Below are 14,328 nucleotides of genomic sequence, written 5' to 3'. Positions count from 1 at the left end.
TAAAACAGATTGTCTCTTATTATTTAGAACACTCAATATATTTGTGTTGAAATTTGGATATTCACAGGTGCCTGGATTTTTAGAGAAAAAGACTTTAAAATAATAAAATACAGAGTTCAACAACTGGCAGTTCCTTTTTGAAAAAAAAAAAAATAAAAGTTTTCTATTGAATTCCTCCCCTGCTGTTTCAGGGTCTATTTCTGGTTCCTGCTTCCAGCTGCCAGAATCTTGAAGCTTTCTCCATTGCTTGCCAGGAGAAACAGGTGTGGAGTGTGCTTCCTTTGATTCCTGCTCTTGGAATCAATGGCTCCCTCTGCAGTCCTCTTAAGAGAAGCTAAAGAGTTTCAGATCCTCTGCCATTCCACCATTTCTTCTTTCCTTGGGAGCAATAAAGGGGATCCAGGAGCTCTGTCTTATATATCACTCTCACTCTACATATCACGGACAACTGTTTCCTACGTATGCTGTGAGTCAAGAGAGGCTCAAGGCTTAGAAAGCAGCACCTTTTCCAAATGCTGCAGTGAGCCAGATCTGGTGAGGCTGTGGATGGCTGGAACTTCACAAGAGCTCTGGGCTCCAGTTTTCTTTAAAAAAAGACTCAAAGGGTGATGACAGAATGAAGGGAAACTGAGAGACTTGTGGGGAAGAAATGTGCATAGGAATTGTATAAGAACTGTGGGTGGAGGAGAAAAAGAGGATTCTCAGCTAACTGTGGCTCTTATGTGCTGTTCCTCTCTTCAGTTCATCCTCAGATAGTCACTTAATCAAAAACTTAAAATACCACATTCTCGCTCTTTCTGTCGTATGACGTCATTATTGTCAATGGGAAAATAAGACCTAAACTATTAATTTTGAAGTATTTTTTAATCTTTAATTAATAGATAGCTGGGCCTAAGAACAAACTTTATGCATATGTAAGCAATGCTTTTTGAATTTTATTGTAATTTTACTTGCTCTTAAATTGTTTTCAGAAGGCTCTTTGTCAGATCTATTTGAATTAAGATTAAATACCCAATAAAATGACTTTTAAATGTTGCAGAAAGATGTAAATGGGTATTACTTTATGAACTTATTCTAGAAATTTTAGACCATTAAATAAGCTGTGTATCACTTTCTAGCAAAAATTTTAAAACCAGCAGAATTCCAAGTGCAAAACAGAGATCACTGATCATCAGATTGTTTAACATATGCAGGCAAACAAAAGAAAGTTAGAATCAAGGTTCTGCAAATAGAGGAAGGCAGAAATTGCTGCACCAGATCAGGCCTGTTGAATGATCTTTATATATAGCTTCTCCTTTCACTTTGTAAAAGTAATGTCATTTCTAGAAACAGAAAAGCTTATACTGCTATTGTTTCTAATCCTCTAATACACAGATAAATCTTTGTACCTATAGGTACATAAACCATAAAACCTGCAAAGACTTGTGAAATTCAGTGTTGCAATTTGTTTGTTCAAGAACTAATTTTTTGTCTGCTTAGTAGTACATTTTCTCTCTGTATCCTCTTACAGGTGTTCTTTTGAGAGTGAATTGGGTTTTGTTTATATTGTAATAGCAAAGGGGTGATGTTTCTTACAATACTGTCACACTGCTTTTTTTTTGTGTCAGTGCTGTGTTTTCTTGCATTGAGGGAGATTTGCAGGCCAAATGTTGGATTTTATTTATATGAAATCTCCCCTCTGTCTATACCATTCTCTACTCTTGAGCTCTCATGTTTTTGGAGTGTTGTGGAGGGGGTTTGAGTCTTCATTGTCTCTGCTCATAGACACTATTCTAAGAGAGGGCATACTGTAGATCTGCTGCAGACTTTTCAGTATTTCTTTTTTCAGCATAACTTATTTTTTCCTGGTGGTTGTTTTATTTTGGTGTTTTTTTTTTTTTTAATTATTATGCAACTTTTAAAGATATTTTTCTTAGACTTTTCCAGATCAAAGTGCAGGTTCTTGCTGGGTTGGGAATTCAGTAGGGGTTTTTGTCATGGATGTTACCTCTCAATATTAAACTGAATCTGTTCTTGTGTTCATAGCATTGCTGGGAAATTCAGGTTCAAAGGGACCTTCCAAGGTCTTCAGTCTGCCCTCCTGCTCAAAGCAGGGTCATCTGTGAGGTCAGACCACATTGTCAGGGATTTTACCTAGTCAGTCCGTGAAAAACTTGAAGGAAGCAGACTGCAAAACTACTCTAGGCTATCTGTTCTACTCCTGCATGTCCTTCTGGTGAAAATCAGTTACCTTGTATCCATTCTGGACTTCTCTAGTTTGCTCATGGTCTCACTGCTTCTTGTCCTGTCACAGGTACCCCTATGGTGAGCCTGACTGCTTGCTGACCTCCTTGTAGGTACAGACACTTACTGTTAAGGTCTGCCCAAAGCCATCTCTTCTCCAGGCCAAATCAGCCCAGCTCCCTCTTCCTTTACTCACAGGACAAGTGCTCTGGCTCCTTGAGCGTCTTGGTGGCTACTGTGTCCACGTTCTCAGTGTACTTCTTGTATTGTGGGGGCCCAAAAGGAGGTGCATTAGACCATGTCTGGAATAATAAGCACTGAGTAGAGGTGGCAATCAGTTCCCTCATCTACTGGCAAGGCTCGTCTTAATAAAGCCTGGGATGCTGGTGACCTTTCCTGACAAGGCACACTGCTGGCACACGATCAGCTTGCTTTATGCCAAGACCTTTTCCATGGAACTGCTCCCAGACACTCATCAGCCTGTATTGTTGCCAGGGCCTCTCAGGTGCAAGTGTTTTGTGTTTGTCCTGTCTGAATTCATACAAATCCTGTAGGGACCATTCCTCCAGGCTGTCTAGGTCCATCTGAATGGCAGCCCTATCTTTAGACTTATTGATTGATCCTCTTCACCCCAGTTAAACTTTATCTTAAAATTCTGACTAGAATATACCTTACTGGCCCTGCAAGTCATTGGTAGAGATATTTGATGGACTTGTCCTATACTCTTGCAGCACTCCACTTGATACTACCCTCCAGGCAGCATACAGCACTTTGTCCTCTGAGCCTGACCAGCCAAATGTTTCCTACAAGTCTAGTTGTTTATCCATTCTCAAAAGAGATATTTTCTAGTTAACTGATAGTCAATTCCTTGACCTTCCCATGACTTTTTTTTAGTGTGTTGATACATTTTATTATTGGCTTTATTTATCAATGAAACCCTACCAATTTTTATTTTGTACGTTATATAGTTTGTGTTCCTGAGTTCTTCCTCATTCAGTGATTACTTTTTTTGTGAACTTCTTGTGAGTGTCTGTGCTGTTGTACCGTATCTTCTACTGTTTTATTATTGTGCATATTTTAGTAATTTCAGGTACTTCTGTCTACTGTCTGAAGTACAGCAAACTGATTTAATATTTCTTAAAGCAGATGGGGTTCTCTAGTCATTTTAAAAGAGATTGTGCCTGGACCTACAATCTTGTTCTTAGCTCAGGTCCTTTATTATTTGTCATTATTTGCCCACTTCTCTTTGAAATGAAACTTTGCTAGATAAGCATGCTGGAACTGGGATGTCACTAGTGTTCTTCATATAAAATTCATAATAAAACAACAGTTCTATCAGCAATACTTCAGTGATTGATTTGTTCTGGTGGTGGCCTACAAGATGTTCTAGTTCTCAGATTTCCTGATTATCATCTAATAAAGTAATTTCCCATTCCTACGGTAATTTCCCATTCCTACGTTTTTGGAGGGTTGGGTTTAAAATCATTGCCTTTTACACTTTTTTTTTTTTTTTTTTTTTTGTAATGATAACTCCTTTTCTACAGCTTCATTATATTGAACTTCTGTTTTATATGGGAATCTTGTTAGTTTAGCACTAAATATGCTGTATGTAGTGCCTCTTTACTCCCAAAGGCTGCATTTTGTCTTCCCACTACTGGCCACAAACTGTTCCCTTGCTTACCATTCCTGAGAATTGTACTTGTCTCATACCAGCAACAGGCTAAAATACCTCCTGTATAAGAGTAATTCTTAAACATTTACTCTCACTTACAGAACCATGCTGTTTTGCAATGTGGCCACAAATCTGTAACTATTTTACCTATTGACACACTTTGGTGTTTCAGCATTCTCAACAACAGAATTAAGTGGAATGGATGTCTTTCTCTTCAGCTGGACAGGTGTGAGTCCAGCTGTTAGAGCTTTTGTGAATCAGGTATGGGCTGAAGTACAAATAGATTTGTGTATCTGATATGGTGGGAATACATGGATAAAAGTCCAAGTTATTTAATAACTGCAAATAGAAATTGTCTTGTTTTCAAACATTGCTTTTACATGAAAATACTATTTGGACTGGGAGACATGGGGGTAGATGTTTACAAATGTGAATTTACGTATATTTGATTGACTGTCTGTCTTAGGGATGTCATTAGCACCTTACAGTTCCCCACTTTGTCGATTTGTTAGTGGTTTTGCTTGGGGCTGTGCCTGGGCAGTCAAATAACATAATTTCTTGTATCCTTGTTAGATGTCAATATGCAGATTTCGGGGTTTTGAAAGTATTTTTGATCTGCCAAAAGTATTAATGTACAAATGAGTAAACTTGACTCTTTTGCGGGGAGGGCAGGGGCACAAGGGAAAGTGGTTGAACGATTTTGGTTTGGTTTGGGGGGTTTTTGCTCCTTCAAAGACTGACTAAGCTGTGTTATCTTAACTGACTGAATAGTGCTTCTCTTCTCTTTCCAGTTCAATGTAGTGGCATGGATTTGTGTGTGATTATGATTCAGTTCTTTTTTGTGTGCTTTATTGACTATTGCAGTGGGACCTGTTTGCTGGCTTCACATGAAGTAGAGCATTGCTAACTGTACCTGGATGTTTATATAAAATACTAATTCCATGTGTTCAATTTTTATATAAAGAGAAGAATGTTTTTGCTACCTGTGCAAGAACTTCTGGCTGAATTAAGTGATTAAATGAAGAGTGCATATTTAATGAACGAGCAAATATAATGTAATTCTTTATTCTCTCCAAAGAAATTACTGAAAATCTATGCTAAAATTGATATTTTAAAAGCAAACAATTAAACATAAGACTTCCTTACTGCTCTTGGAATCTTCTAACAAGAGAGCCAAAGGAAATGCCTACCTTATGTTGTCATTGGAACAGCATCTATTTGAGGTTTCCTTAGGCCTCTTTTTTACCCTGCTAACTAAGCTGCATGTGCAGTTAAAGTCTTTTTTGAAAGAAAAGTTATTTTTCACAAGAAGTACTCTGCTTTTGCAGCAATTTCTTTCTGTGCTTAATCAGTGTCTTCTAAAATTTTAAATTTTTTCTAGAGATGTTTCTAAAACTTTTTTTTTTAATTCCTGCTTTATACGTAGGGAAGAAGTGGTGTAAATAATACTTAGAATGACAAGGGAAGCCTTTAACAGAACAGAACTTAAAATCTGTGTACCTTGACTTATAGTATTCTGCTATAGCCATTAAACCATTCTTTTTCCCTTGCAAGATTTTTCTGAAATTTGTGCAGTGAAATGATACCATAGCAATGGGGTTGGAGATGTACATATGTTGCTAAGAAACTACGTGATCTGTTCTGGACCAGCCACAGTGATAAAGTGGCTGTTTTGAGTTGTTGCATATGAAAAGGGCCACTTTAGGTGATGTGCGTTTTGCTCCACCGATTTCTGACCTGCAATGCTTGCCTTTGCAGATGGAACATGAGGATTTTGTAATGGAGGGGCATGGCAAGACTCCACCTCCTGGTGAAGAAAACAAACAGTGAGTCACGCGTTTATTTCAAAAGGGCCTTACCGTAGTAAATGAAGCACTCTCGTGCTGGGAGCATTGGTTGGTTGCTTGGTGCTCACCCTTTTGATTCCTTAAATATCCATATATATAAAATAGTGGATGGTGGCTGAAAAAAAAAAGAGGCAGGATGTTTATTTGCTTTAAATGTAAAAGCATAGAAAGATGTATTGCAATTTCAACACATGAATCAGAAATTGTTGTAAAAGGGAAAATCATTCTGGAAGCTTGGCATTGACGTAGTGAGTTTGTACATTAAGTTTCTATACAGCTGCTCTTCACTGAAGTAATGTGAAATATGAAAGAACCGGGGCCTTCCTTTTGGTGTGCATATGGCAGATTGGTCCTCTTTGAGCCTTATTTCTTTAGAATGCATTTTAATAAAGGATCAAAAATTACAAACAAAATGCTCTTTGGAGGATGAACAGTATAAGATGCTGGTACACAGAGCTTTAGGGAAAGCAGCTTGATCAGAGAACAAAATGACTGATTTCTGTTGGGAAAAGGCTTTTTCATATGATTTCAAACTGAAATCCAGTACTGGTTAGACTTTTCCCTGGGTTTTTGTTCAGATAGGAAGAAGAGGGCCTTGTCCTAGAAGTACTTCAGTGATGGCTGTATTCTGTATTCTCTTCATTAGTTAATGCAATGGTAATTCAGTTTTGATACTGTAATTAATTTTTTTCTTTTCCTGTCATTTGGAGCAAGCAAGAAGGTGGTCTTTGGAAAATCTTGAGAATTTCTTGTTGATCTGCGCTACACCTGTTGCAGAAAGGCTGGGATGTGACTTGGGGTGAAGGTCTACTTTGCCTCCTAGATAAGCTGGCAACTGTAAGTGCACTGCAATGTGACAGTGAGAAGCCATTTCTGAGGTAGGCAAGTTGAGGTCAGCAGAGTTCTAGTGCTGAACATGCGCATTCTTTCCATCGTGGACATGAGCCAAACTTCTCAAAGTAATTGTTGTTATTTCTATCTATTCAGACTGAGCAACTTACTGTGGTACCAAGAGATACAAAAGATGTTGAAGTAGAAACTTTCAGAAAGTTCCAGAAGAAAAATTCGAGCAGAAATAAAAAGTAGGAGTTAGATTTCTGCTCTCCTGAATTGTTTCTTTATATTGCTAGTAGTTCAATGAAATACATTATTATAGTGAGTAATACGAGGGATGTTGTATTTGATTTGCCATAGCCTTGTGTTTGTTAGGTGTCTTATTTTAAGTGCAAGTGGAAACTAGAATTACTTTAGAGTTGATTAGATTTTTAACTGGAGCTTTTCAAGTGGTTTAAAACATCATCTCTCTTCTTGAAAACTCTGGTTATTAAAGAATATGAGATTAGTGATAGGCAATATTTTTAATTCTTAACTAATATATTTGTGTTCAGGTGGCATCTAGAACCTTGTCATACAGATTCTGCTGTAGGAGTATAATTCTTAATAATATTTTGATTGAAGTCTAAAGGTGATATTTTAGTAATGCAACAATTACAAAAAGTAGCATAATGCCAGCAAAATTCAATTGCGGGTATTGCTCTTAAATTTAAATAAATCACTTGAATCTTTTTCTACCCATAGTATCAAATTTTCAGCTAACTAACAAAATTGTCTGCCTTGACAGAGTTTACTTCTTGTTGTAAGAGAAGAAAGGAAAAAATCTGAAATTACTTCTTTGTATTATTACTTACTTGCAGTAGGGATTAGCTGGACATCAACATACTGGACTGGGTTTTTGAAAGAGGACAGAGAGGAGCTCTGGAGCATCTGACAGAGGAGAAGCAGAGAAAGCTGTGGCTGTTTAGCCTTGAGATAAGAAAACTTGGGGAGGATATTATTGTCCATGTGTATATCTGATGAGGAGACTAAGGAAGACTGAGCCAAATTCTTCACAGTGGTGCCTGGTGGAGAGGCAAGAAGCCATTGGCATAAACTGAAATACAGGAAGCTCCACTCAAACACAAGGGAAAAAAATTTCTTTTTTTTACTGTTAAACATGGTCAGACCCTTAGAAAAGGTTACCCAGAAAAGTTGTGCCTTCATAGCCCTTTAAGTGACTCAAAACTCAGCTGAGCACAACCCCAATTCTGCTTCAACCTGCTCTAGTTAACCATGCTTTGAGAAAAGGCATGGGATTGATGGTCTCAGAGATCCCATCCATCTGCAGTGATTTGGCGTACCCATGTCTACTGTTATCCTCCTAGTTGGTTTGAAATAAAATTGGAGCTTGTTAGTGGAAGGTAGATTCTAAATTTGAATGTAGAGTCAGATGTTCTCTACAGAAACAGCTGATCCACTGAAGATGCTTCATTCCCTTTCCAGCTGTCGTTAGACTTAGTAGGATTTACTTCCTCTACAGGTATGCAGATGGAATGGTTTTTCTTTGACTTCTTCTAATTTACTGTTCAGGAAAGTTGACCATTGTAATTTAATTGCCTTTTGTTAGGCAGCCTGATCTGGGTAGCTCTGCACTGAGATTATTGAAGAAGTGTTCAGAAGATATGGTTTCAGCAAGGGAGCAAACTTGCACCAGAGCTCCAGAGCAATCTGCCAGTATTGACCTCCTAGGAAAGCCCTGCAAATTTCTTACTATTTATCTGCATTTCAATGGGCTCAAAGCTTTACTGGACAATGAAAGAACAGAAATAAAAAGATGCTTCTGAGGGACTTTCGATGGATGCAATAGTTCTTACCTAGACCCTGTTTGGTGTGAAATTTCCTTTACTAAAGTATAGCTTCAAAACTGAATACAAGGAGCCAGCATCCATGGATGATTTCTGACACTTTATGAAACAGATTATTTCCCCAGTTTGACTCAGAGATAAAAACTTGGCATTTTTGCCTTCTAGTATTAAACAAACACACACACACAAAAAATGCAAACAAACCCAGCAACAACAAACAATCTTGCTGCAATGTTTTGAGCCTTTTTTCTGCTGTACTGGACAGTTCTTTTGGACAGATTTACCATACTAAAGTTACAGCATTTTAAGATTTTTAATTGAACTGTAGGTGAGAAGTACTGTCTTTGATACCTGTCATCTTTATGGGAAGGAATTACCATAAATGGTAATGGTTAAACTGTATACAAAGTCTTCAGAAATATTCAACTTATCTTTTACAACATGGATATAATTTATTTCAATTTAAGCTAATTATGAGGAAGTTACCTATTCAAAATCCTTAGTACAAGTGAGAAATGTAATGTGCACAGTCATCTCAGTCCTGTGAAAGATTTGCAGTTTATGTGCAGTGCATATGCCACAAAAGGTGTCGTGGTTGTGCAGCAGTCAAGTGATTTATGCTAAAAACTGAACTTCAGAAGAAGTGAGCCTGCTGGGACTGCTGGAGCAGATCATGGCCATCTCACACCCTGCTCCTGCTCTGGCTGAGGGCCAGTGACTCCTGATAAATTGTTACTTCTCAGTTTTTATGTACTCTGTAACCTTCTCTCTTCTTAGCTGTCTGGCATGGGATATCACTGTGTGTTATACTTGGTCACATTATTTTGTTATGCAGCTAATATGTTTAGTAAGAAACTAGTTTCCTTCCCTTCCTTCCCTCCCAATGGAGAAAGAGGTCGTCATGCTTAATTACAGGTGAACATTTTGTTAGACGTATTCTCTCATATTTTCATCCATTATGAAGAGGTTGACCTGAACTGGCATACTTAGGGAGTAAATATTATCTCCCCCCCACAAAATACTTAGATTTTACATGGCAGCAGCCTATCAGTGCCCTTATCATTTGTAATAAGGCTTTTACTTTGTTACTGCTGGAGCAAAGATTAAGAGGCAAATGTGATCCAGAAACATCTTTCCAAAACAGTCAAACTTCTGTTCATGAGCATGGGGCAGGCACAGGGGCAGGAAGAAGAATTCTGCCGAAGTCCTTAAATTGAGGTTCTGGTCCTAGCTCTAGCAGCATTAATTAACAACTCTGCTTGTGCTAATAAATTACCACCAGCTGCTTCTTTTTATAAGATAAATGTAAATGTTTTACTCTTCCTAACTGACACATGGAGAGGTCTGTTTGACACTAGCAATTCAGACAAAAAGTGAGCCAAGTTCATACTCACATTTAGTAGGAAGGTAAGCCAAGCTGCTCCTGCTGTTTGAAGTACCTCAGCTGGCTATTCCCTACCTGCTGTATCGTAGTAATGGGAAAAGTCTTCAACTATCTTGACAATTTGTACATCTGGAAGTGATTCACATTTTAAGAAAGGTATCAAAATGAGATCATTTCTGTAATTTAGAAAGTGTCATTAGTTAGATCTACTGGATAGGCTTTTCCCTGGCTTGATAGTTTAATGTACAGATTCTAAGGCAAGTGTTTTTAATGAAACCTTTTAAATTGCAGTAATGCCAGGATGAGATTGGAACCACTGAGCATCACAAAACTGTTGAACATTTGGTAATAGTATCTTATTTTCCTTTGACATTTCAGCAGGAAGGTTCAAGGTCTTCTTGGATTTGTGTGACACTACAGTTAAAAGAAAGTAGTATCTAAATTGGCCTAACCTGGAAACAGGAATTGCAGACTCCAAAAATCATCTTGTTCAAAGAGGGGGCAGATTTGAAGGTTAGATTTAACTTCTAGGTTGTATCAGGCTTCTCAGGTTTATTTGAGAGCTTTTCTGGACAGTCTGTTGCAATATTAATCACCCTCACAGTGAAGAAAATTTCCTACTGTTCAGTAAGAATTTATGATCATTGCCTTTCATCTTTGAATGTGTATGTCTGAACATGGCCCAGTCTTCATTAAAACTTACCACTGTGTTCACTTACACAGCAGAATAGCTCCCCCCTCCCCCGGCTTAGTTTTGCTGTGTGGAAACTTAAGTGAAATCAAGAAGCCAGTTTACAGGCCAGTCTTTGTTTTCAGCAACCTGCTATGTCAGGGGCACATGTAAACATTGCTGCTTTAATGGCACAAAAGAGCCAATCTTACTCTTTCATGGTGTTGCTGAAAACTATAAAAAGGCTGCAGTGGTATGTCCTGAAGTTGTCTGGTTTGGTTGGTGATAATGATAGGCATTGTTATAAACTACTGCAGTGTTCTTTTGAACAGTTGAAATTCCACAAAGGTCCCTAGCATAGCTTCTGTTTCTTTAGGATAAAACATGGTTCTTACCAAATTTAAAGTAAATAATTAGCTGAAAGCTTTTGTAACAGGGGTTTGTTTGATGTTTTAAGGACATGCAATATTACAGAATATACTGAGACTTGCCTTGAGTGCCATTACACTTCTTAAATTTACTGGTTGGTTTTTGTCAGAAGATCCATGCTTTGATTTTCAAAGTAGTATCCAAATCCTAATTCAGATTATCAACTCAGATTTGAGGTACCTAAATTTGCATATCAACCCAAATTCTGTGAAATTAATGGCAAGTTATTTCTTTAATTGCATTAAAGAATTATGTAAAGGCATAGTTGTTTTTATATTGCTGATTGTTCTCTGTGTGTAGAATAACTAGCCCATGAAAGAAATGTCCCCAAACATTTAAGTCCTCTGCCCGAGATCCTAACAAGTCACCACAGGGAGATGTGGGATGTGTGTGTTTGCCATAGCAGACCTCTCTGTCACAGGGTGTTGCAGGTCTGTTAGCAGATCAGACTCTGCTTCAGACCCAGTGGTAACTCAGGCTTGGTCTGATACCAGTATGTGAGTAGCAGAGTTCTAACTTTTTTCTTTTATACCTTTAGAGATTTGATAGGGTAGTTAAGGGTGTGAGACCATTAGACTAAAACCAAATGAACACTGGTCCAGCTAAGGATTAAGGAATATTTTCATCACCTTCATACTGTACAGATGTTTTTAGTCCATACAGTGGAGTGAGTGACAGGACAAGTTTGCATTTGAAGGCAGGTTTACATGTGTGTTTAACAGGGCCCTGAGGCATAAAAAATTGCCCTTTGTTTTGCAATTGAGTGAGTAGAAATGAATGAGACAGGAGCAAAATCTGTATCTGTAGAGGCAGCTGTGTTTTAGTTGTGACTTGTAAGTCAACAAAGTTACAAAAGCTGACTTGCATCCTTAGTATGTAGTATTTCTGAAAAATATGCAGAATTTATGCACAAGCACTTTAAAATGGCAAAAGTTTCATTGTCTTCCATATTTTACCACTTCAGTGTTAAATGTTTTGAAGTTTTTGTATTTAAAATTTTAAGTATTACCCACAGAAAGACTCTTGTCTGAGTATTCCAAACAAAAATATTTTAAAATTAGGCATTTGCTTCTGAAAGCTAGACTTGAAAAGGTTTTCAATTGTCATTTCATGATTTTTAAGACTCTGCATTTCATGTCCTCAGTGATTTTATCTTCTTTTTTTCCTTTCAAACCATGAACAAATACGGGCTTTTCATACACCTCAGCTAACCTACAGCTTAGCATACTGCTGTTTTGCAAGTATTTTCTTCATACGTGGAAAGAAACGGAAGCCAGATGACTGTTAAGGCAAAAAAAAAGGAAGTCACACAGAAAAAAGTCAACTTTGGAAGTGAAGTTCCCACTTATTATCACAATGTGTTTAGTCTACACTACTGCTGAATATTGAGAGAGGAAAATATTTTGGATAGTGTACATGCTAAGTGCAAATGCTTTGGCACTTCTTTGCTGAGGATTTTATGCTGCTCTCTTCCAGATGTCCTGTGGTGAGATCAGGCTAGTTTGATTGGGCTCTCCCCACCCCTAAGATCTGTGTTTGTCCTGTGTAGGAAGTGCACAGAGCCTGCTTCTGAATTTGCAGTCTCATCTGATCAAGAGACTACTTCACACTTGTCTTAGTGAAAATATATTTTCCATTCCAGATTGCTTGATTTATAAATATGATACTGCAAAATACCCATAGTGTCACATATCCTTGATACTTTGATTGTTATCTCTAGTTATTCCAGTTAGTAGTAGTTGTGATTGCTAGTGGAATGGAGGATATCCTGATTTGCTGCTGTCTTAGAGAGCTTATTGTACTTCAAAGGGGAGAGGATTTGCATACTGATCAAATTCCTAAAATCCCGAAGCCTCTGTATTCCAGACACCACCACCCACTTCTCCACCTACTACTGTCCTCTAGTCCCTTTCCAAGAATTCCAGGAAAAACTGTCTGCTGGATACTCTGTTGACATCTGGAGTTCCTTGTCCAAGAAGTTGGGGGCTTTTAGGTCTGTTTGATTAGTGGCTGTTCCTTTTTTTTCTCTCCCAAAGTTGCCAACTTCTTCAGGAGCTGCCAAGGTGACTGCTCTCCAATGTATCATTTATATGGATGGCTGAACATTGTTCTCTTTTCAGCATTTTGTTGCTATTTAGATGGCAGCCCTTGGATGACACCTACCATGGGAGTCAGCTAACAGACTTAAAGAATAGCAAGCAAAATCATCTAAGGTGTAGTGGTAGACTTGGCAGTGCTAGGTTGATGGTTGGACTTCATGGTCTTGAAGGTATTTTCCAACATAATACAATTCTGTATGGGTTTTTAATAATTTTGAGTCCTGTCTAAATTAGCATTTTGTCTATATTCTTAAAGTAAAAATACAGTTTAGATTAATTTCTATGGTACCTACTCCAAGTTAGTGCCACTAATTTTGATTTGCAAAGGATTTAGTTTTCGGACTGCTAGCACAAGTCAGTGGCATCATAAATGTGTATGAAGTACAGTCCTAAATTTTTTTTACTCCATTTTGCATCAAATTTAAGATGCTCGCTGCCTTTTTCTCTGCTTCATTCTCTCAAAAAACAAATTCATCAATTTTTTGGTATTTTTTGTGTGTACACCCACAATGGTTGAATGGTTAAATCTTCCTTTCAAGGAGATGAAGGAAGGAAAGGGGGAAAAAGCACTACTGCTTTTATGTTATGTAAATGAGTTTGTGATGTCTTTTTGTTTGTGTGGAAAAAATAGAAATTTTGATGACTATGTGCTGTGCCTTAGATATAGGAGAGGTTAAAGTAGAGAAAGGTCAAGGTCATGATTCTAAGATGCAGATACTAGCCTTGATGAAGTGACCATTATTGGTTAAAGAAAGGGAGGTAAGGAAAAAAAACAAGCTCTTTATTTCCATGCAGAAGATAGTACTTACTTTGTATGACTAAAAATATTGTACTGTGTGGTAAACGTGGTATGAATTAAAAACTTGTTTACAGAGATATTTTAGAGGTCTTAAGCTGCATTGCTCCTCTGGCATGCTGTGATCTGGAGAGTTGCTATGATTTCTTTTTCTCCTACCTAAATAGATTGAATTTGCTGGACTCTTTGCCCTAAGTCAAAGTTGTTAATATTTGGGAGTCATACTGTTTTGGGGTTTCTGCATACATTTCAATATTTGTGACAGTTACAGCTTGTAGAATTTTCTGCCTGGATAGCCAGCTGTTCCTTTCCTGACATTTCAAACTGAAGGACTGTACATGAAGGCAAATTACTCAGGGAAGATGTTCAAGTCACTTAGATCAGTTTACAGATTTTTGCAGCAATATATACTGCTTTTATTTTAAAAAAGTCAATTTAGGAAAATCCTCTCTTACAGTAATCCACTCAAAATACATTCTATTTGTATTCTTCTTTTACATTGGGTGTTTTGTTTTGGGCTGGCTTGC

At 37.6% G+C, this 14,328-nt stretch overlaps 1 protein-coding gene across 9 annotated transcripts in view; it reads left to right on the top strand.

The window, feature by feature from the left end:
• TNRC6B (trinucleotide repeat containing adaptor 6B) overlaps positions 1-14,328 on the top strand; it is a 118,169-nt gene that overhangs the window by 29,857 nt on the left and 73,984 nt on the right. For 5 of the 9 annotated variants that reach the window (XM_053977155.1, XM_053977158.1, XM_053977154.1 and 2 more), the window contains exons 1-2: positions 4,086-4,156; positions 5,654-5,721. In XM_053977155.1, coding sequence (XP_053833130.1) covers positions 4,094-4,156; positions 5,654-5,721 — 131 coding nt within the window. In that variant the 5' untranslated portion in view covers positions 4,086-4,093. Of the gene's footprint in view, positions 1-4,078; positions 4,157-5,653; positions 5,722-14,328 lie in introns of those variants that run through there. The other 4 variants (XM_053977145.1, XM_053977144.1, XM_053977143.1 and 1 more) reach the window with 2 other exon arrangements.

This window comes from Vidua macroura, chromosome 5, assembly GCF_024509145.1.
Source record: "Vidua macroura isolate BioBank_ID:100142 chromosome 5, ASM2450914v1, whole genome shotgun sequence".
Lineage (NCBI taxonomy): Eukaryota > Metazoa > Chordata > Aves > Passeriformes > Viduidae > Vidua > Vidua macroura.
Note: the sequence above shows the minus strand (reverse complement) of the source record. Positions and strands in the feature narration are given on the sequence as shown.